At 33.7% G+C, this 27,558-nt stretch overlaps 3 protein-coding genes across 3 annotated transcripts; 2 read left to right on the top strand and 1 right to left on the bottom strand.

Moving 5' to 3' along the window:
• The first annotated feature begins 281 nt into the window (after nt 1-281).
• LOC144567296 (cytokinin riboside 5'-monophosphate phosphoribohydrolase LOG3-like) lies at nt 282-2,560 on the top strand. Its single transcript, XM_078317397.1, has 7 exons — nt 282-599; nt 680-777; nt 871-901; nt 1,001-1,100; nt 1,180-1,250; nt 1,349-1,492; nt 2,114-2,560. The coding sequence occupies exons 1-7, from the start codon at nt 477-479 to the stop codon at nt 2,210-2,212; spliced, it is 666 nt and encodes a 221-aa protein (XP_078173523.1). The 5' UTR covers nt 282-476; the 3' UTR covers nt 2,213-2,560.
• A 17,980-nt stretch (nt 2,561-20,540) lies between these two features.
• LOC144567658 (uncharacterized) lies at nt 20,541-21,293 on the bottom strand. Its single transcript, XM_078317826.1, has one exon. It carries the CDS (start codon nt 21,291-21,293, stop codon nt 20,541-20,543), a length of 753 nt encoding a protein of 250 aa, XP_078173952.1.
• An 875-nt stretch (nt 21,294-22,168) lies between these two features.
• Nucleotides 22,169-22,921, top strand: LOC144567657 (uncharacterized). The gene has a single exon (XM_078317824.1). The coding sequence runs from the start codon at nt 22,169-22,171 to the stop codon at nt 22,919-22,921; it is 753 nt and encodes a 250-aa protein (XP_078173950.1).
• Nucleotides 22,922-27,558: the final 4,637 nt, after the last annotated feature.

Raw genomic sequence — 27,558 nt, 5'->3', positions numbered from 1 at the left:
TACATATTCAACGTTATGCATGCTGAAAATGACAACCAATGTAATTCCAACTTACTAGTTAATAAAAAAATTGTTACAAAGTAAAGAAAACGTTGGCAAAAAATTAAATGAAAAAAATAATGAGCACATTGTAGAAAAAATATGAGAAAAATAAATAAATTAATGTGTTTAAGTCTTTAAGACAAGGAAGCAAGTGAGAGAAGCATTTACGTGGGAGAGAGGATAACCTGTGATTTCACTATCTTGTCCTTTTGAATTCAACTCCTCTTTATTTATACACTGAGTACTCAGCTTTCCCACCTTGACGCGCAGCCCCCATTTTGAAAAGGCAACGAAACCATACAAAGTTACAACACACATAATACTCCCAAAATCCCAAAAGGAGGGTAAGAGCGTAAAAACAGGGAGATAAATAACCAACCTTACAACCAAACCCAGGGACCAGAACAGAGGAAAGTAAAAAAATAAACCAGTTAATGGAAGCAGAAACCACCATGGTTAAAAAATCAAAATTCAAGAGGGTTTGTGTCTTTTGCGGGAGCAGCTCTGGAAAGAGAAATAGTTACCAAGACGCCGCTATCCAACTCGGAGAAGAGCTAGTATGTGCCCTCATTGTTAATTTATGCACTAATCAGGGTTAATTTGTATGATATTAACATGTGTTGTTTTTAACCTTAAGGTGGCGAAAAAAGTGGATTTGGTGTACGGAGGTGGCAGTTTGGGGCTTATGGGGCTTGTTTCTGAGGCTGTTCATAAAGGAGGCGGCCACGTAATAGGGTTAGCTAGCATTTCTCTAACACGCTTCTAGAGATTCTAAATTTTGTATTTAAATTTGGTTAATTCACATGATGTTTTGTTTCTTCTTTCTAGTATTATCCCGACGACTCTCATGGGCAAAGAGGTAAACATGTCTCTCTCTCTCTCTTAGCACATTGATCAGCCATTTCTCTTGCGTGTTTTAAATTGATTAATTTTGACATTGTTTATTGTTTTTCTATAGATTACGGGAGAAACAGTCGGAGAGGTGAAGGCGGTATCCAGTATGCATCAACGCAAGGCTGAAATGGCTCGCCATTCTGATGCTTTCATCGCCTTGCCAGGTCTCTCTCTCTCTCTCTCTATGAAAGATCATAGTCAAACTAATGGTAAACTAATTAAGTTTATTTGATGTATTTGTAGGTGGTTATGGCACACTAGAGGAGCTTTTAGAAGTGATAGCATGGGCTCAACTTGGTATCCACAGCAAACCAGTAATGCAACTTCAAATAACCAACCCTTTCTCAGATAATTTATTTTCTTATTAAGAAAATAGTGTAAGTACAGTTACATGAAAATGGAATGCACGCAGGTGGGGTTGCTGAATGTGGATGGGTACTATAACTTCCTCCTGGCATTTATAGACAAAGCAGTGGATGATGGGTTCATTCAACCGTACCAGCGCAACATCTTCGTCTCTGCTACCAACGCCAAAGACCTTGTTCAAAAGCTTGAGGTACATTTTTCTCCTCTGATATTATTTTTTAGCTGAACTGGCCTTGTTTTATTTTGTTTATTGCCTTGTGAGTTGTGACTGTGTCCAATAGAGATTTAAATAAATGAAACAACTCAACATGCTTCTCCACCTTCCAGCCACGTGTATCTATGACAAATATAAGAAAGAAGGAAAGAAGATTGTCTAAGTGGATATTTATTTCTTGGTTGAGTGGTTGTCTACTTGTCTGGTTGAGTTAGAAGAGAATGCCTGTCACGCTAATATTAAATAAATTGATACTACATCAAATGCTGCTATGTTTCCAATCATGCTACTAGAATATAATATTCGATGTACCGTACAAATTAAGCTTGTTCCCCTCTTATGTCATGTGTTTTGGCATGTATATTGGGTGCTTATAAATTTTCAATGAAATTATCATTAGTTATAAATTAGAATAGCATATATACATTGAGATTGGTGGGAGATAAATTCCAATAGGTTAATTAGAGGTAATTGGTTGGAGCAGATCAAAAATTGGTTTATTCATTTGTGATTTGACCGACCTCTTTTGTTTCCTTCTCATGTGAGTATGTGATTGTGACAACCTTTCTACCTTTTTTGGGTGGGACCCACTGACAGGAGTATGTACCGGTTCAAGATGATGTTGTGGCACAGCTGAGGTGGGAGAAGGAACAGGTGGAGTATAATTCCTCTCTCCAAGTTGAAATTGCTCACTAACAACAACGAAATCAGAAAGCAAACAAAAAAAAAAAAAAAAAAAACATAAAAAAAAAAACAGCTAGAAGAATCAGAAATGGCAGAAACTGCTACTTAGCAGCAAAACAAAAAGGACTATTTTGGTGTGTTTTGTTGGTTTGCCCCCTTCATTATATGACTCATTTTCTTTTGTCTCTTGCTTGGAAAATTGGTGGACTGCTTACTAGTTAAACTAGTTACTAGTGGCTAGGAAGTAGATATTTTGTAATTTTAATTTGTGTGTTTTTAATGTATGTAATGTGGGTCTTTATTTACCCCCAAATGTACGTATGTAGAAGTAGCACTAAGCTAATCCAATTATTATAGAAAGTATTTTTGGTTGTTTCTGATGAGGGAATGAAAAAACCTGTACCGGCTTTCATTATGGAATGGTACGATATGTGAGTGGCATGCTTATAGACATTTCTTACAAATTTATAATTAACATTTTATTATATAATTTTTAATTTTGTTTTTCGGCCTAAAAATAATTCTATAGACATTTCTACGATGTAGGAACATGACAAAAAAATTCAGCAAATTTTCTTCACTTTAATAATTTTGTAGAAAACTTTTCAAGTTTTTTTTTTTTGTTTACATTAAGATAATTTTCTAATCTTTTCAACAATTTTAGAAACTTTCTCAATTTTTTCAATCGACGATTCAAAGTCCTGCAAAAAATTCAAATACTTTTCAATATGAGAAAATAAATATTCTAATTTTTTTTTAAACATTTCGTGTTCAAATTAAAATAATTTTCTAAACATTTGAACAATTTTGGAAACCTTTTTATTTTTTTCAATCAACAATTCAAAATCCTAAAAAAAATGTTCCAATATATAAATATGATAAAATAAACTTTCCAATATTGCTTCGTTAATTTACAGTATTTTTATAATTTTTGTAACATTTTTTTTATATTTTTTTCAATGAACAATTTAAAATTCAATGAAAAAAAGTTGAACATCATTGTCACATTACGATTAACACGCGTTGCACGCCGACAAGTTATGGCATGATTAAATATGATGTTCCATAAACATGGCGTGAATACTATTTTTTTTTATATTTTTCTGGCTCTAACAAAATAGGTGGCGCAATATTTAAAAAGAGAGAGAGAGAGAGAGAGAGATCTCCAGTCATCCAGTGTAACGGTTCATGGTTGCCATTATGGTTCATGTCAATGTACACAACCGCCACAACAACACAAGCAATTTTAAATTGGAGTTACCGAACCATTTAAATTGAAAATTTTCGGTTCGGTTCAAAATTAAATAAACCGAACCATTTGAACACCCTAGGTATATAATATTCTGGTTGCTTATAGTAAGTCAGTTTTAATCAGATCTAAATCGAATTTTGTTTATGATTAGCACGCCAACCATACAATTGGATAGGGATATTTCATGATTCATGCTTCAAGATCTATTATTGACTTCAGTACTCTTATTTTTTTTCTATTGGTCCTGCGAGGAAAGTGTATTACAGCTGTGTTATTTTTATTATTTGTGCTGTATAATGATCGTAACTCCTTAACCTTTTTCATTAATTTTAACAGAGCAGTTTTAACTTATATATGCATCACAAATTATATACAACGTTTTCTTTAATTCTATAATTTTTGTGCTGTTTTTTAATTAAGAATTTAATACATGAACCCTAAATAAGAAACAGAGAAATCGTTGATACTTTTTTATTTATCAAATTATGCAGAACAGTTTATCCTGATTAATTTATACGGTTAATTTTTGTTTTTCAAATTTTGATGTTGTACATAGTAAGTTCAAAATTTTACGAATTTTACTGCAAATGCATTATATTGAGAATAAAATAAGGAGTTAGGCTGGGTGCTATGGATAGCATAGTGGCCTCTATGCTACGGCTCAATATTCGAGTTTTCAAAATCCAAACGGTCGATCCGAACCGTTCATCTTATTCTCCATATTAATATCTGCTTGGAGACCAAATTTTATAATTTTCTGAATTTTTTTACTATTTATTAAGCCGCTTTGAAAATCGCTAATCCAACGGTTTTACTGTTTTGTGCAGCCACCGTTGGATCAACAATTTTGTAAAATACTTAATAAATAGTAAAAATATTCAGAAAAATGTAAAATTTGGTCTCCAAGCAGATATTAATATGGAGAATAAGATGAACGGTTCGGATCGACCGTTTAGATTATGAAAACTCGAATATTGAGCCGTAGCATAGAGGCTTCTATGCTATCCATAGCACCCCAGCCTAACTCTAAAATAAGATCAACCGCAATGCATGATTTGTTATATTATATATGTTGGTAGACATTCTATATACTTTGTATGTTTATTGAGGAGGGTTCAAATGCACCCAAATTTTTGTGCATCCAAATGCACTCTATCTTTCAAATTCTTTTTCTCTGTTTTCAAAGTCCGAATAGTCAATCCGAACTATTAGATGCGATCTATATATTAAGATGTGCTTGGAGACCAAATTTTACATTTTTTGGAATTTTTTTACTATTTATTAAACCATTTTGAAAATGGCTGATCCAATGGTCCAAAAAATGTAAAATCAGCGATTTTCAAAGTGGCTTAATAAATAATAAAAAAATTCCAAAAAATATAAATTTGGTCTCCAAGCACATCTTAATATATATATCGCATTTAACGGTTTGAATTGACTATTCGGACTTTGAAAACAGAAAAAAAAAAGATTTGAAAGATAAAGTGCGTTTGAGTGCACAAAAATTTGGATGCATTTGAACCCTCCTCATTTTTATTATATTAGTATTATAAAGACTTGTTTAAAAGATAAAATGTCCGCTTGTATAGACACCTAGTAAGACGCGTGATGAAATTTACTAAATATTTCAATATTATAGCGAATACAATTATTTATGATTGCGATTTAAACACGGGCATCGGAGTTTTTGACACTTCTAACTGCAATAATAGAGTAGAACTAGGGTGTTCTTAAGCTCACCAAAGTGTTTGCTGAGCTTAACTCCAAAATCTATCAAATCGGTTTCAAATGACGAATCCGAATCGTTGGAACCTGCTTATCTTACGTTTGATGCGTCTACATGTGAAATTTTTAAACATTCGAATTAGTTTAGTATAAAGTCAATCGGTCAAAATTAGAAGGTTAATAAATTAATTTTAGTGCATTCATTTTTTGAACGTTTTTTGACCGCTTGACTTTATACTAAATTAATTTGAATGTTTAAAATTTTCACATTTAGGCTCATCACTCGTAAGGTAGGTGGGTTTCAACGGTTCGGATTCATCATTTGAAACATATTTGATGGTTTTTGGAGTTAAGCTCACCAAACACTTTGGTGAGCTTAAAAGAACACCGTAGTTCTACTCGCAATAATAATATAAAAAAAAAGGAGGAGGGATCCAATTACACCATTTTATGGTGACACATATTGACACCATATTTTTATAAATTATTATTTTTATTTTAAAATCCAAACAGACGATCTGAACCGTTCAACATGATCTCCATATTAAAATGTGCCTGGAGACAAAATTTTATATTTTTTGAAATTTTTTTAGTATTTATTAAGATGTGTACAAAATTATTATTTTCAGACAATTTTGGACAATTGAAAAACATCAATTTTAAAAAATTCTAAATAAATAGTAATAAATTTCCAAAAAAATTAAAATTTGGTCTCCAAGTACATTTTAATATGGATATCACGTTGAATGGTTCGGATCGACTGTTTGAATTTTGAAATTTCAAAAATAACTTATAAAAATATTGTGTCAAGATATGTCACCATAAAATGGTGTAATTGGACCCCTCCTCATGTAAAATATATGTATGAAAATTTAAAGCACGGAATAAGAATATAATATGTTTCAGTTTAGAAATAAAGTTTATTACTAATGTTATAAAAGTCGTTTGATATAAACAATATATGCAAAATATCGATTTAAATATTTAATACACATAATCTGTAGAAAAAATATAGAATCATGTCACATATAATAAATAAAAGTTTTCCGTGAGACAAAAAAGGAAAACATAAAATAATTGTTTGTCAAAAAGACAAAGATAAATATATTTAATTTTGTATATTGTTCTTAAATTAACCAAATAGTTCAAAATCAATTTAAATAATTTATTGAAGATGGCCATGAATAGAAATAAGAACAGAAGCGGAGCCTTTTAATTAATCTTTTGGTTTATTTAGACAATAAAGACAAACTGTGATACCTAAATGTAAAAGAATTGGGCTCATTATTGGGTTGCACCGTTGCAGTGCAGAGTGATTTGTATTTTGTCATTTCTGTCCTCCTGATCGCTGAGAGGAAACCAAAATGGAAATGGTCCAAATTGAGAATTGAGATTCAGTTTTCTTGTTTTCTTTCTGTCAAGATAGAGATAGATAGAGATAGACAGAGAAGACTTGAGAGATGAGAAAATGAGATGCAAATAAGCAAAAGCAATGATGAGTCTGGAGGCAATCATGGCAAAGGAGTGATCAGGTCCGTTACAAAACCGAATGCGTATCCTCTGCATTAACTCAAAAAGGAATCTTTTGAGTTAATGAATTTCAACCGTTTGATTTTAAACGGATCCAATCCGACCCTGCTTATGATATAGGGGCTCTTTAATATTAGTGCGGATTTAATTGACACGAATCTCAAAACAGATCGGATGGTTAAGATTCATTAACTCAAAAGATTCCCTTTTGAGTTAATGCAGAGGATACGAATTCTACAAAACCCGGGGCTTTTGCGTGTGGCTTCAATTCAAATATCATGCCTCAGCCTCATGCTCTGTGCACACTGCTGCTGTGCTGTTATTAGTACAGCTGCTTACTCCACTTTTGCATTCAAGCACTACCAGTGCCACCTTGACTTGGTGACGATGTATGTGTTATTTCTTGCCTTGCTTGGCTTCTCTGTTTTGCCAATTTACTATCTTACCCCTCATCTTTGAATTTTTTTTATAAATCATAATTAATAAATCGAAATTTACGGAACCAATATGATTATTTTTTTTTTTTTTCAAAATTCACAAAGATCGAATTGGCAATTCGGTCTTCCCAAATTTTCACCAATTTCTGTCGCTGCGCCACATAAGATCAAAGTCCGCCGACTGAAGCCCCATAGCGAAGAATTCGTATCCTTTGAGATATCTCAAACTTTGAGTGACTTTATGGAAAATCCCAACCGTTTAAATACGTTTTGCACGAATCTCTAAGCACAAATAATACTGACCTGTCACGCAAAAGTTGAGATATCTCAGAGGATACGCACTCCATAGCGAATGGCGCATAGGAGTGGCAATGAGCTGTTAAAGAGCGAGCTAGGTCACACTCGTACTCGGCTTGTTGGTGTATCAAGCTGAGCGAGCAAGTTTGGATTTTAGGTCCCGAGCTAAAACTATTGCTCAAGACCGACTCGTGGCTTGTCCGAGCGAGCCGAGTTAGCTTGTTACTAACTTGGCAAATTTATAAATTTGTATATTTTCTTTTTTTGCTATATCTTAAATTTTCATAACACATCTTATCAATTATGACTAAAACAAAATAATATTTATATGACTAATTACTGAAGAATACTCTTAATTCAATTGTAATTATGCAAATCAACTACTATAAATTAACTTTACAACTGAATTTATACATACAAATATATCAAAATTTTAAATTCATACAAACATATTCACAGAATAAATCCATGCATACCAAATCAAACAAATTCATACAAATTAACTTAGTTGCTTATAATTAATTCACACATATTCCATACAAAATTATCAATCAACTAAAACACAGTCCAAAGTGTAATTGTCATAACATTGGCTATAACATCAATAGACCATAAAATCCCCTATCTGAAGTGAACGGATCTGATTAAACTATTAAATTATGTATATTAAATAGCTCGTTAACGATCGAGCTAGCTCGTGCCGAGCAAGACCAAACTCAAACTCATTAATTATGGCTCGAGTATATAGTGAGCGAGCTAATTTTAACTCGATCCACTAACGAACGAGCTGTTACCGATCAAGTCACAGGCGAATACCAAGCGGGCCACAAGTCACGAGGTTTTTTGCCAGTCCTAGGCGCATTCGGTCTTGGTTTTTTTTACTGCCCCGGATCTGGTGCAAGCTGAGAGGCACAGTAGCACCAAAGTATAAACTCATTTATTCATGATATATATCTAAACTCAATTATAATTGTTTGAACAAGCTTTTACTAATTATTGTTATTTCTAACAAAGTATCTAAATATGACATTTTTAATCATTTATGGATAAGATGAATATTTCCTTAAAACATCATTACATATTTATATACAATATATTTAAGGTTGGATATTTGTTAGTTGTGCAAATAATTCTGAAAGTATAGAACGACAGAACAACATTCTTCTTTTTTTTTATTCTAAAAAAATATATTTTGTATTGTATTTTTACAGTATGCGTCTTTACAATACTTGATCTACTATAACCTAAAACTTGTAGAATTCATATTCCCTAAAGATTAAGAATTTTTTCTGTTTAGACATTGTCAATCCGATAAAAATTCATATAAATATTAGAGAGGCTCTGTAATTAGATTGGTCCGAGTTCTAGTATTTAAATAACGAGTAGAACTAGGGTGCTCTTAAGCTTACCAAAATTTTGGTGAGCTTAACTCTAAAACTCATCAAATCAATTTCAAATGACGAATCCGAACCGTTGAAACCCACCTACCTTACGTGTGATGCATCTACATGTGAAATTTTTAAACATTCAAATTAATTTAGTATAAAGTCAAGCGGTCAAAAACGTTCAAAAAATGAATGCACTAAAATTAATTTATTAACCTTCTAATTTTGACCGCTTGACTTTATACTAAATTAATTCGAATGTTTAAAAATTTCACATGTAGATGCATCACACGTAAGGTAGGCGGGTTTCAACGGTTTGAATTCGTCGTTTGAAATCGATTGATGAGTTTTAGAGTTTAGCTCACCAAAACTTTGGTGAGCTTAAGAGCATCCTAGTTCTTAAGTTTTCATGTACAATTGTACATCCAGTTAATATCTTGGAATATATATATTGTCTATGTTAGAAAACTAAACTTGAGAATGCGTTTTTCATTTTTTAAATAGCATGTATATCAAATTTAAGTCAAATTGAAAGGTGTTCAATCTTCTATCAAATAATTTAAAATTTTAACAATAATTTTTTTTACGACTTTATTATAATTGAGGAGGGTTCAAATGCCTCCATGTTTTTGTGCCTCCATCATGCCTCCATCTCTCTCTATCATTTTCAAAGTTCAAACAGTCGATCCGAACCGCTCAACCTAACCTCCATACTAAAATATGTTTGGAGACCAAATTTTATATTTTTAGGAATTTTTTTACTATTTTTTTAGATGGGTACAAAATCAGTAAATCTGAACCATCTAAAAACAGTATTTTTGTACCTATCTAAAAAAATAGTAAAAAAATTTCAAAAAATATAAGATTTGGTCTCCAAACATATTTTAGTATGGAGGTTAGGTTGAGTGGTTCAGATCGACTGTTTGAACTTTGAAAATGATGGAGAGAGATGGAGGCATGATGGAGGCACAAAAACATGGAGGCATTTGAACCCTCCTCATTATAATTAGCAATAAATTAAGTTTAAACTGACTCAAATCTTAATACACAACATATTTAAAAAATGAAAATAGATCTACAATTTTTTATTTTATTTGAACAATAGCTTTTAAATATTAATTAAATGTACCACAAAACTTTTGAATATATCCTAAAATTATCCATAAAAGAAATAGAGGGCTTGTGTTCTGCCTTCATTTAATTCAGAAAATAGTAGTCTGGAGTTTGGACTTGCAAAGGAGTGGATCTATGTTTGGGACAAGCCCAGAGCGTTCTTCCTTAAATTATTTTATTCTTAAAAAAATATTAATACAAAATGTTAAATAATATTAAATTAAATTTATACTTAGCATATGGTAATATGTATATTATACAGAGGTCTATGCTATAAACTCCGATTTTTTTATTTATATCCAAAAATTAAATTAAATTTCAAAAACTAACCGAACCGGCTGTCAAATTTTAAATCTACCCAAACCGGTTAACCGTTAACCGGACCAAATTTCCGGTTAACGGTTAACCGGACCCTTTGAAATGGTTCGGTTAACCGTTAACCGGACCCAAACCATGAGTCCGGTTAACAGTTAACCGGATTCGTTGGTTCGCTGAACCGTTAACCGAACCCAATTTTTTTTTGTTTTTTTTGTTTTTTTTTTTTTTACTTTTTTTACTTTTTTTTTTTTTTTAAACAGAAAATTTTTAATTTTGTTTATTTTTCTATTGAAAATATACATGAAAATTCGTATTTAGATTTATCAAATTTACACCAAAATTTTTTGTAAATCAAATATGAAATTTAAAATTATAGAAAAATACACATACACATACACATATACATATACATATACATATACATAAATAATATACGGTTACCAATTTTTTTTTTTTTTTTTTTACTTTTTTTTAAAACAGAAAATTTTAAATTTTTTTATTTTTCTATTGAAAATATACATGAGAATTCGTATTTAGATTTATCAAATTTACACCAAAAATTTTTGTAAATCAAATATGAAATTTAAAATTATAGAAAAATACACATACACATACACATATACATATACATATACATATACATATACATATACATATACATATACATATACATATACATATACATATACATATACATATACATATACATATACATATACATATACATAAATAATATACGATTACCAATTTTTTTTTTCTCTGTTTTAAAAAAAAGTAAAAAAAAAAAAAATGGTAACCGTATATTATTTATGTATATGTATATGTCTATGTGTATGTGTATGTGTATTTTTCTATAATTTTAAATTTCATATTTGATTTACAAAAATTTTTGGTGTAAATTTGATAAATCTAAATACGAATTTTCATGTATATTTTCAATAGAAAAAAAAAATTAAAAATTTTCTGTTTTAAAAAAAAGTAAAAAAAGTAAAAAAAGAAAAAGAAAAAGAAAATTGGGTTCGGTTAACGGTTCAGCGAACCAACGAGTCCGGTTAACCGTTAACCGGACCCATGGTTTGGGTCCGGTTAACCGTTAACCGAAAATTTGGTCCGGTTAACGGTTAACCGAACCATTTCAAAGGGTCCGGTTAACCGTTAACCGAAAATTTGGTCCGGTTAACGGTTAACCGGTTTGGGTAGATTTAAAATTTGACAGCCGGTTCGGTTAGTTTTTGAAATTTAATTTAATTTTTGGATATAAATAAAAAAATCGGCTATAAACTCATATCTTTGTATTTAAAGTTCAAATAGTCAATCTGAACCGTTTAACATAACTTTCATATGAAAATTAGGGGTGTCAATGATACCCGTTTATCCGTTTACCCTACCCGTATTGCATTCGATAAGGCGGGTATAGGTAAGATTTTTTTTGTTAGCTTATTAGGTATGGGTATGGATAAGAATTTTTTTTCGTTAGATAAATGGGTATGGGTACGGATAAAGACTATTTTGTACCTATTAGGTAATGGGTAATTATATAAAATAAATTATATCATGAGAAAATGTATGCATTTTATTGTAAAAAGAATATTATGCTAAACATTTTACATTTTTATTTGAATGTTTTGTTATTTAGTTAACAAATTGAATTTGTTAGAAGAGATATTAGTAATTTTAATTTTTTTTTGTATTATAAAAAACTATTAGTTAGAATTGATTGCATATTTGTATTTTAATTTTGTATTAGTAATTGTGATTGCATATGTATGACATGATAAGTTTTGATGGTTTATTTGTAAGAATAGTAAAACCATTATATTTGTATTATTCGTTATTCGCTCGGTGCCATTTCGTTACCTACTAATTTTAACGGGTATGGATAGGGTAGGGTAAGGCAAATTCTTAACGAGTATGGGTAGGGTATGGGTAAGATCAATTCTTAATGGGTATGGGTATGAAAATGGTTTCACCTTACCGTATCGTACCTATTGACACCCCTAATGAAAATATACCCGAAGATCAAATTTTATATTTTTTTAGAAATTATTTGTTTTTATCTTTTTAGAAAGGTAAAATATGAGTGAAGCTATGGTAATTTGCAATGTGCGGATTGTTCTGTGTATTGAATTCATATATCTGTCTTCAAAGTCAAAATAGTCCATCCAAAGCGCTCAACATTATTATCATATGAAAATATACTTGAAAACAAAATTTTATATTTTTTGAATTTTTTTTACTATTTATTTTGGTAGGTAGAAAATCACTACTTTCGAATGGTCCATAATTTTGAGATTAAGTGATTTTAATATTGCCTCAAAAAATAGTAAAAACAATCTAGAAAAATATAAAATTTGGTCTCCAGGTATATTTTCACATGATAATAATGTTGAGCGGTTCAGATCGACTATTTAAACTTTGTAAATGAAGATATGAATTCAATGCACATAACGATCTGCACATTGCAAAGTACCATAGCCTCACTCGTAAAAATATTACTTGATTTGAAACTTATAGACCATCAAAAGCAGTGAATTTTACCGAAATTTTTATAAATATCCAAATCAAATAACAAATTACGGAATTTACCCTATTTTGCAATGAAATTCAAAAAATACCCAATCCGGTTATCCAATAACCGGATTTGATACAAATGTCCGGTTACCCACTCCCCGGACTCAAAAAAACAAATCCGGTTAATGGTTAACCGGATTTGTGAATTTTGCCTTCTTTTTTTTTTAAAACAGAATTTTTTTTTATTTTTTGTATTAAAATATTAGAAATGTTGAATATATTTCTTTGAAAATAGATGGAATACAATATAATTTGATTTATTAGAAAGACTGCAACAAATAACCCGGATCAATATTTTTCAGATCGGATTTTTCACGGCTGTAAGAAAAATTAATATATTTCTTTATGTGTTATTGGAAAAAAATAAAAATAATTAGATTCTGAGTTATTGATCCCGGTTCAAAAGTCACTTCTAGGTAATCCAGAAAATATTATGACCTTTCTAGTACATTTAATTTATAAAAAGTTGTATCTATTTTGAGAACTCTTTTTGAAAAACAATAATTAAATAAATTAAAGTTTTTGATTTTTTTCAAAAATAGATACAACTTTTTATAAATTAAATGTACTAGAAAGGTCATAATATTTTCTGTATTACCTAGAAGTGACTTTTGAACCGGGATCAATAACTCAGAATCTAATTATTTTTATTTTTTTCCAATAACACATAAAGAAATATATTAATTTTTCTTACAGCCGCGAAAAATCCGATCTGAAAAATATTGATCTTGGTTATTTGTTGCAGTCTTTCTAATAAATCAAATTATATTGTATTCCATCTATTTTCAAAGAAATATATTCAACATTTCTAATATTTTAAGACAAAAAAGAAAAAAGAAAAAAGAAAAAAAGAGAGGCAAAATTCACAAATCCGGTCAACCATTAACCGGATTTGTTTTTTTGAGTCCGGGGAGTGGGTAACCGGAGATTTGTATCAAATCCGGTTATTGGATAACCGGATTGGGTATTTTTCGAATTTCATTGCAAAACAGGGTAGATTCCGTAATTTGTTATTTGATTTGAATATTTATAAAAATTTCGGGAATTTTTACCATAAAAAATAATAAAACTGTTCTGAAATAAATATTAATTTTGATTTGCATTTACATTTTCTTATATAGATTATATAGATTATATAGATTATGTTTAATAATTCGGATTGACTATTTAAATTTTAAAAATAAGAATAAAAATTCATAACACGAGCTGATCCGTAACACGCATATTCCCATATAATTGCTCTTAAATTTATAAAATATATATATATTTTTAAAGTTCAAAGAATCAATCTGAATCATTAAACATAATCTATAAAATCTATATATGAGTATGTACTTACAAATCAAAATTTTCTATTTATTTCATAACACGAGCCGATCTGTAACACGCATATTACCATATAACTTACTCTTAAATTTATCTAAGTTAAATATTTAAAATGAAGACAAAAATATACATGCATCTTAAAATTTAGACTTGCTTGATTCTCTAGATCACCACTGAATTTGCATCCCAATTTTCATGGACGTGTCGAGAGCTGCTTATTCAGATTATCGGCGTCCGTTTTAAGATTCGTGTCAGATTATAACGGACGGCTCAAATCTCATTCTACGCAGTCAGGTATCGTACCTAATCTGAATTCTGAATGGGCTGCACTTGTCGGTTTAGGTCTGGGACCAACAGCCATAATTATCGTTTACTTCATTTATTGTTTAAACATGTAGCACTTCACCATAATGACATACGCGTTCTTTCTGGTGCTTGATTGTAATTGCTACCTCTTTTATTCATTACTCAAAATGTGGCGACACTTGATCCAATTCATAACTTAAATATCTTTTGACAGTTGCCATTGGACAGCTTAGATTGGTGTCCGTGTCTCCCCCCCAAGTCCAATCCTCTCTCTTCCGTACACTATTAAAATAGAGATTTGATTATCCTTTCATCTAGTGTGGGGCCAAGGCTGCAATTGGTGTTTATTTTGGATGTGACCGTAGGAGAAAACCAGTTATTATTGAATCGACCCGATATTTTTATTAATAGGAAATATAATAAATAAATATTCAAATTGAAGAACGCTTTTGGATTTTTTCGAGATATAGGGAAAATGCGATGATTAATCACGGCCTCTGGCCTTTATGGTTTATCACGGCCAGAATTAGCGATACTAATCACACATATTAACTTATAAAAAAAAAAAAAAAATTATGTCCGTGACTATCAATCACGGCCAAGCAAACTATAGGCAAATGCTGTTACTTCATAGGCAATTCCTGTCCGTGATTATCAATCATGGCCAGGATTTTTTTTTTTTTTTAGTTAATTAATAAGTACGGTGATTAGCATCGCTAATCCTGTCCGTGATAGATCATAACGACCAGAGGCCGTGATCAATCATCACGTTTTCCCTATATCTCGAAAAAAAATCCAAAAACGTTCTTCAATTTGGATATTTATTTATTATATTTCCTATTAATAAAAATTTCGGTTGAATCGACGGGTTGGATTGGATTTGCATATATTCCGGACTTAATTTGTTGCGTTCAATTTATATCTGTCTGTTTTAGGAATTTTTATTGGGTCTGAGTTAATTTGGATTAAACGGTTCGGTTTTTTAAGTTAAATAAATTGGTTCAGTTCGTTTTTACAATTGTTTAATTATTCGGTTCGATTCGATTTAGAAACTTTTAAAACCGGTTAGATCAAACTGAACCAAAATATTTAAAACCGTCCCTTGTCTGAACTAAATATTTAATAAAAAATAAAAGATTCAAAAATTACGGACATAATGTATATTGCTGGGTTCGGTTTAAAATCGGTTAGATCGAACCGAACAATTTTTTTAATTCCATCTTAAAAAAATTCAAAAAAGTAATAAAAATGTTTATTTTATGATTAATTTTATATTTCGGTTCAATCGAACAAAATTAATGTAACCCACTTTTGTCCGGTTTAGTTTCACTAAATTAATATCTTAGATCATTCTGAGCCAAATCGGCTTGATGTTAATATATTTACTCAATTTGAACCATCAACAAATTTAGACTGAACCGTCCACGGGCTATTGGTCCAGATGAGGCCGAAGAGGCCCAACTATGAATTGGAGAATCCGTATCCCCTCAGGTTTTCTTGCATTTTTGCAAGGAGGCTGATATGAACTCAGAACCTTCAGGACACAAGTGGAGATACTCTATAACTGTGTCAAGTCTGTCCTTCGAATATGAGGTACAATCACTGTGTCAACCAGATTGTTTTTTGACTCTCACACAAATCTCAAAATGAACCCAATATCTTCAATGGGTATTGAATTCTTTTGATCCGGCTAAGACCAAATTTAGACAGTTCTTTTTCTAATTGTACCCTCGTGTATTTGAGAGGATACGGATCCTGAATTGGGTTGGTGGAATTCATTTGTATTTGTATTTATGTTTCCAAAAGTATAGGTTGATTTTTATATTTGTTTGAGCTAATTAACTTCAAACAAACATGCAAGATTTGCAAATTTAGACTCTCTTTTCAGAGATTCAATTGTATGTCTGTTTTGAATTGGACATGCAGAATATACTAAAAACATAAATTACAATATGGTCTTTGAAGTATCCTCGTTTTATTGCATTTGTTCTTATAGTATCAAACTTTACAATTTGCCATTTCTCTGAAATGAAAAATGAATGAAATTATAAATTGGTTCTACCTTTCAACTTCCAAATGAAAAATGAATGAAATTCCATGTCATCACTCAAATAATTAATGATGATGTCAACACTTTCACACTATGTTACTCGGATACTCCAGATTGGGAGTCGTAGCTGTGTCGGATACGTATTGGATACCAATACTCACCCGATACGGCACCGATACGCCAGCTGGTGTATCGGCTTACGTGGCGTATCCTTACTCGGCCAATACAGTCGCCGATACTTCGTTGACACCCACAGATATGGCTGGATATGGGAGATCCCGCGCCAGCGCTCGTGGACCGCGCCCATGGACCGAGCCTGTGGACCACGCAAATCTCCTTTTTTTTCCTGCTTGAAGCGGGAGTTAAACTGGGTCTTCTCCGTTGGTGCCAAAATTCTTAACCACTACACTAGAGTATCATATGTGATTATTGTAGATAAATATAGTATTTAACTTATACTTAGATTAAGTCTTTATTTTTTTCTACAAATTTGATTTAAATTATGATTATCTAAATATAATATATAAAATAATAATAAAAAATATATATAATAGGCATATCGTATCCTAGATTTTTTAAGATTGCTGTATCGCCGTATCCGTATCGTATCCGATACGATACTCGTACCCGATACGATACTCGTACCCGTACCCGTATCCATCCAACATAGCTTTCACATGACAACATGCACCGTAAATTTTGGAAGAAATATTCTAGCCAATTTTTGGTTTATAACAATATCTGCGGCGGAGTGAACAATAATCAGAGATGAGAAGAACTTGTGATTGGTCCATGTTTTTGGTATTAAAAAATTTAATGGAGTATTTCATTTTATCTTATTTCAAGTTCAAACATGAAGAAAATATTAAGAAACCAATACAGAGGGATAGTTGAACACTTATGCCTGTCATTGAAGATACTATATCCCTTGACCAGTACATACCAATGGAAATTTTGGTGTACTTAGTTTATATCATTAATTAGCTCCTTGTTGTGTGGCTTAGTTATTGCTACCTTAGTATATGTACTTTTGGATGGTTTGCTTATTATGTAGTTACTTTGTTGGTTTATAGCTTGGTTTATACTTTGGTTGATAGGTTGGTTGCTTTGCTTATTATGTAGTTACTTTGTTGGTTTTTAGTTTATAGATGATATGTTGGTGGTTTTTTTGATACTGCACATCTAAGCTTATATGCTTTGGTATAACTGATCCTGTAATTATGGTTTCATGATGAATGTAACAGGTCTCGGTGCTTTTTAAAAAAAATAATATAAGTTCAAACATAATTGCACTAATAAAATTGAATTTTGTTTTCAAACAAGTATTTGACTAGGAGTGCGGATACTACGTAATGAAGAATATGGATTACATCATCCGTTATATCGTAAGTGATTTTCCACAGGTATGTCAATTTGTGCATTGATTTTAAGTTCTTAATTAATTATAAATGCATTGTTATTAATATGTTTTCATTTAAATATGCAGTCTCCTCTACAACACCTTCCATATACTTATGCAGAATTGCACGAGATTCGTGCCCGATGGTGCAGGTACTTCTTAGAATGACATTTTCTACAGGTGAACCTCTTCTTTAGATGACGTCTTCTTCTTCCGCCTTGGTCTTCGAGTGTTTTCCCTTCTCTAACTCCAGAATTTACACGTACTATTCTACTCTAATCTATGGACTTACACAACTAAAACATGCACACCAAATCCTTTGAAAATTTCTTATCAGACAATGGAAGACCAAGATAAGTAAATAGAAATGCACCCTTCTTACATCCCAAATATTCCCAATGTGTCTACTATTTGTTGTTCCAATTGTTGATTATCCATTGTCATTAGTATTTCAGACTTCTTTATACTAACTGACAGTACATAAATTTGCTTGAATATGGTGAGGACTATCTTCAAGACCTGAATTTTCCTTAATTCTAGTTTAAGAAAGAATAATGAATTATCTGCATATAGTAGACAAGGTTTCATTCCATCAAAAGGTAGATGCCATGTACCAGCTTGTACTAACTTCTCCAACCACATTGGGATAAAATCCATGGCTAAAATAAATAGCAGTGGAGATAAATGATCTCCTTGCTTAACTCCTCTTTGAAGCTTAATCTTTCTAGTCAAACATCCATTTATGATTATTTGTGAAGACCCCTGCAAGAACACATTTGAAGATCCATCCTAACCATTTTTCAGGGAAGCCAAGTCCTCTCATGACCTTTATTAGAAATTTCCAATTCAAGATGTCAAAAGCCTTGGGTATATCAGCTTTAAACAATCCAACTGATATATGATGCTCCTTTGCCATCTGAATGACTTGTTGTGCATATAGAAACCCTTCTATGATTTGCCTGTCTTTGACAAAACCTATTTGATTATCTTTGACCAATTGGCTGATAAATGGCTGCAATCTGTTTGCTAAGATTTTTGACAGAATCTTCTAAACTCTTATGTAGTAGGCTGAGTGGCCTGAAATCTTGAGGGTTCTTGGCATCTTCTTTTTCAATTACACATAGCTGAGCATATCTTCTTTTAATTGTGACTTTGACCCATTTCTCCAGTTGTGATATACTTCTGCTTTCCTCCACCTTCCCAATCCAACTGAGATAGTCTCTACAGTCTACACACCACTATCCGACTCTTGATACTCCCAATTATATTATTTGTTCATTCTTTTATCGCCTTCTGAATGCTGCACATCTTGTTATGGAAGTCATTTGCTGTGAGAGCCAATTAACTCCATCTCTTGCCATGTACTTTTGACAAAATCTTTAAATTGTGCAAACTGTAGCCAACTGTTTTCAAACCTAATAAAGGTTGTCCTCTTAAAACCAGTTTTTGCTGTGTAGACAATTGGGTTGTGATCTGAGGAGGTGTTTGCCAGAGCCTCATGCTTTGAATTAGGGAAGGAAGTGCTCCATGCAGATGTCATAAAAAACCAGAAAGAGAGTTAAATCAGAATTACGTAGTGTGTAAATTCTAACAACATGTTCGAGTGAGGAATCGACTCCAAAAAAAATATCAAGCACCTTTTCTAAATAAGAAAATTTTAATGGACAAGGTTAAATTATTTTATGTTAATTTTCACTTAACCCCTCAATTAATTTAAAATATATGAAACTTGACTTTGAACATTCTAAGTTTGTAATTATAAGTTTTTTTTTAAATACTAAAATATTTGAAGATCAAACGAAACCATGTATAATCAGTTATGAGATTTTATAATTATATAACTTTCATAATTATTTGATGAGACTAATTTATACAAATTCAAGTTTAAGTTTAACCAATTACGTGTTTTACTTGTGTCAAGAAATTTTTTCAAAAATTCAATACAATTTGGAATCCAATAAATTATTAGATAAAATTTTGAAATCCATGTATCCATGATGCAAATTCAATTATGATTATTGAATTAGAGTATCTACTAAAAATCCAAAACTATGGACATTGATGCCAATGGTCTAAAGCATGATCATGGGCCTTTCATCCACAACTTTCACATAGATTTATTAGAGCTAATTCCAAAAGATACATATTTTTTTGCGCAAATAAAAATAAGTTATAATGTATTTATTGCATGTTGCATGCATGTTTAAGTTTATAATTAGATAAAAAGACATTTCAAGTTATTGTATCTAAGTATTATTATTTATATGAATACAATTTGTTTTTTGCTAAACTAAGAAGCTAAATGGAATATTATTCACAACTAAAATTTTCATTGATGAATTGTTTTTTGCCATCACGTAAGCTATACTGGGTCAAGTAAAAAAAAAAATTCCGATCCTAAAATATTACGAGATCCAACGGAAATTATTGGTCCATTATCATAAAATAGTGATCAAGAATTTTTGTTTGGCTTCACATAAGCTTCACTGGGAATATTCTAGGCTTGTTTTTTGAAATGTTTCATAGAATAGACGAAAATTCAATCAAGGATCAACAGAAAATATACGGAAGGGGAAGTCATTTCTCATAATGAAATTTAATAATTTTTTACTACAGTATCATATACAAAATTTACAAGGTACATAAATTTAACAGCGAAACTCTACATTGGATAAGATGCCGAAACAGGCATTCTAGTCCGCTATCCATGCCTTCAACATTAGATAACAAAGAAGCCAAGTCCAAGACATGATCCATTTTTTCCCTTTTGTATGCCGCACTTCGTTTGTACAGCAATTTGGAGGCTAGGGACCACTTGCTACAGTTTTGCTCGATAGTTTGTTCAGTGAAAGAGGAAAACACAGATTGCAAAAGAGAAAAAGTAAGCTCTCTAGCCTCCATTATAACGGAAGCACAAGCCAACGATCCTCCATCCAAAGATTCATTCTTTCTGGAATTATGCTTCTTAACATCCTTGCATGCTTTCTTTACTAGATTGCTCAAGTCTTTCACACTGCTTCTTGTACCCTTTGATTCACCCCTTCTAATGGCTGATTCTTGATTTTGGATGTAACATTTCATTGCATCCAAGTTCTCTCTTGATGTGCTGCAGATGTCCAGCAACTTGATAGATTCTTCCAGTTCTTGGTCAATCCATCTCCTCTGTTGCGATTGGGAGAGGCAGTTTTGGTTGCTAGACATGCAGAGGACGTCGTTGATGCACTCATAAACATCCCCGACTGCCTTCATTGCATCGAGCATTATTTCATATGTTAGAGAAGAAGACCCCGCATATGCCCTTAGTTTGTTGAGCTCTTCTTCTAACTTGAGAACAAAATAATGTGATCTTATGGGAACGCTATTGGATCGGGAGTGGCAAGCCATTTTTAAATCTGTTTCTTAATTGGATGAGCTTCTTTCTGGTGATTGGTACGGAAAACTAAGAGAGAAGAGGAAGGTATGATGGGTTTGATGAGATCCCTTTCCTTGTATCTTCTTATATACCAAATTCACAAATTATGACGAGCAGACAACAAGAATCTCATGAAGTAATGTCAACACAATACACTTGTGCTGCCAACTGAATCTCTCTCTCTTATTTAGGTCACTATTGCAACAGATCTACCAACAATTTACTAATGAAATTATGTTTTAAAGTTAGAAAGAATCTGCTTGTCTTGTTGTTTGGTTTAATTACATGCTTAATTATTGTGCAATTATAACAGGAGACAAGACAAACAGGTTTTAGGCGTGCAAAATTCTTTTTGTGATAATGGCTCGTTCAAAAGTTTTAAATTGCCTCTCCTCTCGCGTGCAAGTCCAGATCAAATATCCTACCTCCTCATTTAATATTCTAGCAACCCGACTAACAGAGGGATCTTGCTGCCTGTGGGTGAGGCATAGCAACTATGATTATCCATTTTAAAACGAATTAAATAAATAAATCACATGGTCAGGACATGTTTGTTGTAATGCCTCACAGAAGCACCTCGGTAAACAGGACAAGCAGAATAGTTTTGATTATTGTATGCACTGATGAGAAGTTGTTGGCAACTGACACCTTGCAAGGAGAAAGCCTCTGTTTGCATTACATTTTAGGTTGTTTACTATGTGTCCCCAGATTCTTATTGTCTACTATAGTTTGTGATTTGGTATATAAGCATTTGGATGACAAGGGATCAAACTCATCAGATCTTTTCTTCTCTCTCATTTTCTCAATATAAATCACCAAAATAAACTCTCTTGCCAAGCAAATTAAAATGGCATGCCACAACCGATCTATTAGTTTGTCCACAAGTTCCCATCCCTTTGTGCTCAAGGCAGAAGAAGAACTGAACAAATTAAAAGCTTCTGTTGGATCTACTTCCCTTACTTATGAAATAATCCTTGATGCAATCAAAGCTGTTGGCCATGTTTATGAGTGCATCAACGATCTCCTCGGCATGTCTAGCAACCAAAATGGTCTCTCACAAGTGCAACAAAGGAGGTGGGTTGAGCAAGAGCTGGAGGAGTCTATCAAGCTGCTTGACATGTGCAGTGCATCGAGAAATAACTTGGATGAAATCAAATATCATATCCGAAATCTGGAATTGGCAATTAAAAGGGGTGAATCAAAGATTATAAAGAGCAGAGTGCTCTTGTACAATCAGCTGGTAAAGAAAGCAAATAAGGATGTAAAGAAGCAAGTGGCTAAAATTAGTGAATCCATGTCTGGAGATGCTTTGGCCATTGTTTTGCTTTTGAGTGAGACAAGAGACATCACCATTTCTCTTCTCCGCTCTGTTTTTCCCTCTTTGTCCAAGCAAGCAGTAAGTGGTAAAACTGGCAAGTTGCACTTGGTCTCAAGTCTTGTTCAGAAAAGAAGAATTATGTGCAAAAAGGAGCAAGAGAATGAGATTTTGGATATTGCTTCTTTGAGAGTCAATGTTGAAAAACTAGAAATTGGATTGGAATCTTTGTTTAGAAATGTTATCCAGTGCCGAGTTTGTCTTCTGAATATTTGTAGCTCATAAATATTTTGTAGTCCGTACACAAGTACATAGAATGAGATAATTCAAATTTGCAATTAAGAAACAATATTTTATAATCTGACTTGTACTCCCTTTTGGTGCTGACACTTTTTTTTTAATTTCATCAGTCCTAAAAATTTCAAATTGGTTTTGAGGGATATACATGAAATTCCTCTTTTGGATTACTAACTGGTGCTTTAGAAGAACATTTCCTGTTACCCTTGGAAATGTTGTATACTAACAAATAAAGGTTTCTTAATGATTGGATTGGAACATTTCCTATTACCCTTGGAAATGTTGTACACAGCAAGGTCAACCTATACAGTACTGATGGGGGGAGGGAGGATTAAATGGATATACTTGATGGCCTGGCCGTCTAAATGCCCTCCAAAGGTTAAGATCTTTGTTTTCTTAATGATGCAGAGGAAAATCCCAACTCATGATGTACTGCTCAGGCAGAACATCAACTGTAGCCACAATGCATCATGTGCAACTCATGCTCACTTGAGACAGCTCTTCACCTTCTAATTCTATGCTCTTATGCAAGGCAGGTTTAGCATTCTCTATCTCGGAATCTTGGTTTTCGTATCATGGTACCGGGTTCTGAAATGGGAATGGTTTGGGAAATCTTCAAGGGTGTTAAGTGAAAAAACAATGATAGGAGATGTGTGGATGGTTTGGTTTATGTGCACATTATGGGAGATATGGAAACAGAGAAATGCGGTCATCTTCCGAGATAAAAGATTACGGCCTCTTCTACTGGCAAGTAAGATTGAGTCAGAAGTTCTGTTAGGTGACCAGGTGATGAGGGCATTCAGAGAAAGCTAGGGACTGTTTTTGTCAATTTATAGTTTTTTTGTATTGATGTAATATTGTTTTGGTTCATGTAAGAATGTTATTTATGCAATATAATCCTTGGTAGCATCTACCAAGTTTCTCAAAAAATAAAAATAAAAAAATATATATTTTATTCATCGCCAACAACAAAATATGGTACATGTTCATGTACTGGCCATAACCTCATAAATAAAAAGAAAGTGCATTGGCAATTTGACAAGTTTACTTGTCATACTCTCAAAGGTTCAAAATCCGTCATTTTGTAGATTTTTAAAGTTCAAAAACTTGATTCTTTGTTTTATAAAACAAAATAGCGAAATTGCAATGGATAATTTTCTTTAATGACCCCGACAAACAATTTGACCTCCGCTAGACAATGTTGTGTGCCTTTGACCATCTCTTGCTCTGACCTCCTCGATCTGCCACCCTCTCTCACAATGACTCAGATCTCTCTCTCTCTCTCTCTCCTAACTTCAGCTCAAGGTATGAATCACATCACCCTACTCCCTCCCCTTCCCCTCACTATCCGAATCATAATCTATGTGTAAAATTAAATCCAAGATAGAGTTTACCACTAACAATGCAACGGAGACTTGAAGTGCTAGTCGTAACCTTTCTTCAATGCTCGTGTGTCAGATGTACACAACTATCAGTATCCACCATACGTAGAACATTTCTAACAATCGAGAGGGGCGGGAGGCGCAGGAGGGGCTGCTGAAAGGGAGATGTAAAGGTTCACCTTTTTGTTCTACCTTGGAAATGTTGTTTGCGAAGCAAATATAGTATTTTTTAGGGAGAGAAATTGATTCGAAGCTCTTCGGACCATCACCGTCCAAAGAACTTTTAAAACCTTGCGATGTAATTGTTTGAACGGTGATTTGCTGGACGTGCATATATAGAAGGAATATTTCTTGTTGTTTCTGCTATAAGAAATCTAGCTAACAATTTCCTTTACAAAACTCCAAGAACTTCATAAATGGACATCTCCAATACTCCTCCATTTGTTTAAACTTTAAATCGTTGCAAATGTGGATGAACACTAGCTAGTAATTTACAAATTGACAAATTAAGTTGATTATTTAATTTATTGTTAATATTCTATAAACACTTTCGTATTTACACAACTCTTTACTTAACATTCATATTATCGGGATAGGAGTTATCGTCGGAAAATCAAGAATAGGCCAAGATTTTCACCTACTTTCATTATGGGCCTTCCTGCGTCCATAGAACCTCTCTTATCGGAGCTCCAGAAACTTCTCCTTCACATCTCTTCTTCTCTCAACGCTCCTGAACCCGATAATGTCTCATCACATCTACAGACTTCGGCAGCGACGTTCCATCCCCCTTCTTCGCATCACCCAGTTCAACACCCTCAATCGAGTATACCGCCGCTCAATCCAGTCCCTGCACATCCCCCGATAGCCCCAATTTCAAGATCCTTTGTATCCCAACCTTTACGATCTTTCACAGAGGTCATACGAAATTCTATCCTCTCAACCCATTGTACGGACCTCTAAACCATCACCACCGCAACCACGACCCTCCAAATCTAACCGTATCTACAACCGCCTCGCCAGTCAAAGGGCATCTTCAAAACTGTCAAGACTCCGTACACTGTCCGAGAAGAAGATTCCCGTCTGTTACTGATGCGGGGAGTCAGGTCATCATACCATCTCATGTCGAAACTCACTTGTCTGTTTCTCCTGCGCTCAGACGGGTCATCGCTCAACGGCCTGCCCCTCTTTAAAACCCCCAAATCCAACTCCTTTACTACCTCCCCCACAATTACAACACTCAACCTCCCCACTATCAGCAATTACTCCTTCACCACTTCCTCCTCCTCCCTCAATACCATACACCCCATTAACAACCATGATATCTCCTCCAGCACCGGCACTGCTAGCCGAATCCAACATTTTGCCTGTCATGCGTTACTATGCTACTCCGGGTACCATAGCACTTCGCAAAACCCTCTCGCAAGGTGTGGTATTCAGAGACCCGCGATTTGTAGGACCAGAATACCTCAGATCCTGTCTTCGTCTACTCTTCCCCTTTCCAAACTGGCCCTGGAACCTTAAGGAATTACCTGATCATCATTATCTAGTTGATTCTCCATCAGACGAGTGGAAAGACGACATTATCCGAGCTGGTGAAGTCTCTTTTGGAGGGATCGTCTTCCCAGCAACAAATTATGATTTCCGCTTCTTTAATGGCGGAATCCAATTGAAAGAGTATTGGATCAGGGTCTACGGCTACCCCCAAGATTTATGGCGTGATACTGAACTGAGACAGCTTGCACGAGATCTGGGCGGCGTCTTCATCTCTCAAGATACACAATCCACCTTAGTAGCTCTCCGTCTGAAGATAGGAGTCCCGGATAAAGAAGTCATATCTGCATGCCGTCGCCTCATCTTCACTGATTCTAATGGCATTGCACACAGCCACATCGTACAAATTCAAGTAGAGGATAGTGAAATTCCTCACTGGGGATCCACACGCTTACCAGTTTTTGATGTCAACTTCATTAGAGAAGGTTCTATTTCCCCTCAGCCCTCCGCTACCTCTCATGACAACATACTGACAATTGCTCAATCAACAGAAGCCTTAGTACCTCCAACTCCAACACCAAACCCATTACTGGTAGATTTGAACCTTTTCCCAGAGGAAACACCCCATCTTGAAACCTCCAACTTTCTAGAACTTCACCTCCAAAACCCCAGAAGCATATCTTCCACGTTATACGATGATTTTCCTCCACCTCTCCCAAACACACCACTCCCTGACATCGGCTCCCCTCAGATCCCCCTACCCCTCATGCTCCAGCCTGATACTCATCAACCTAGTTCAGCACTAATCCCAGACTCTCCAATACTCCTCCGTTTTAATTCTGAAGTCATACCCTCTGCACAACAACCTGATGTTCAATCTCAAGCCTCAATCCAAGTGAACCCAGATATGCCAGTGCAACAGATTGTATCTATGGAGGCCTCTCTTCCACCACCCCCCGGCAACACATGCTCTTGAGATGATACAAGACCCTGCAGATGCCCCAGTTCAATCTCCTATACCAGCTCCAATGTTAGTACCAGCCCCTCTTCCACCACCCCCAGCAGCACAAGCTATAGAGATGATACAAGCCCCTGTATACGCCCAAGTTCAACCTCATGTACCAGCTCCAGCTCCAATACAAGCACCCCTTCCAGATCCTGAGGTAGTACCGGCACCTTTACCAGCTCCAGTCCCTGTGCCAGTACAAGCTCATGTGCCAGTACAAGCTCCTGTGCCAGTACCAGTAGGAGGGGAATCTGAAGCTCGTCACAGTCTGCGATTGAAAGTTAGGGAAGCAGGAGGCCCCAGCAAGAACAAAGGAAGGCAGAGCTCTTCTACAGGTAACACTATCATTAAACAATTTCCTTACATAAACCTAACCGATCAGGATATTATCTCTTTATTTGAGGTTAGTGGTCTAAGTCTAGGTTCTACTTTGGAGGATAAACTTAAGGTAGTAGCACATTTAAGATCACTAACTAGATCTAGTTTCTCAGAATCATGCTTAGATCTTGTTCCTAAAATACCCCCTATCCCACCCTTAGATATTAGTGATGTAATTATGGCTATTGCACCTGAGAATAATAATGTTTCTCATGATTAGTCTCTTCTGTTGGAATGCAAGAGGTTTAGGCCTCTCTAATAAACGTAGTGCCCTAAAGGAATTGCTTCTTAGACATAAAATAGATATAGTGGCCATACAGGAAACCAAGAAAGAATCATTCCCCACTAGACAACTCAATGCTCTTAGT

This window comes from Carex rostrata, chromosome 16, assembly GCF_964058835.1.
Source record: "Carex rostrata chromosome 16, lpCarRost1.2, whole genome shotgun sequence".
In the NCBI taxonomy this organism is placed as follows: domain Eukaryota; kingdom Viridiplantae; phylum Streptophyta; class Magnoliopsida; order Poales; family Cyperaceae; genus Carex; species Carex rostrata.
Note: the sequence above shows the minus strand (reverse complement) of the source record. Positions and strands in the feature narration are given on the sequence as shown.

Excerpts from the sequence above, each read along its gene's own strand:
- LOC144567296 (XM_078317397.1), top strand. The coding sequence starts at position 477 with ATGGAAGCAGAAACCACCATGGTTAAAAAATCAAAATTCAAGAGGGTT. Across the intron at positions 600-679 it reads TCCAACTCGGAGAAGAGCTA|GTGGCGAAAAAAGTGGATTT; the intron begins GTATGTGCCCTC and ends TTTAACCTTAAG. Across the intron at positions 1,251-1,348 it reads TTGGTATCCACAGCAAACCA|GTGGGGTTGCTGAATGTGGA; the intron begins GTAATGCAACTT and ends GAATGCACGCAG.
- LOC144567658 (XM_078317826.1), bottom strand. The coding sequence starts at position 21,293 with ATGGCTTGCCACTCCCGATCCAATAGCGTTCCCATAAGATCACATTAT.
- LOC144567657 (XM_078317824.1), top strand. The coding sequence starts at position 22,169 with ATGGCATGCCACAACCGATCTATTAGTTTGTCCACAAGTTCCCATCCC.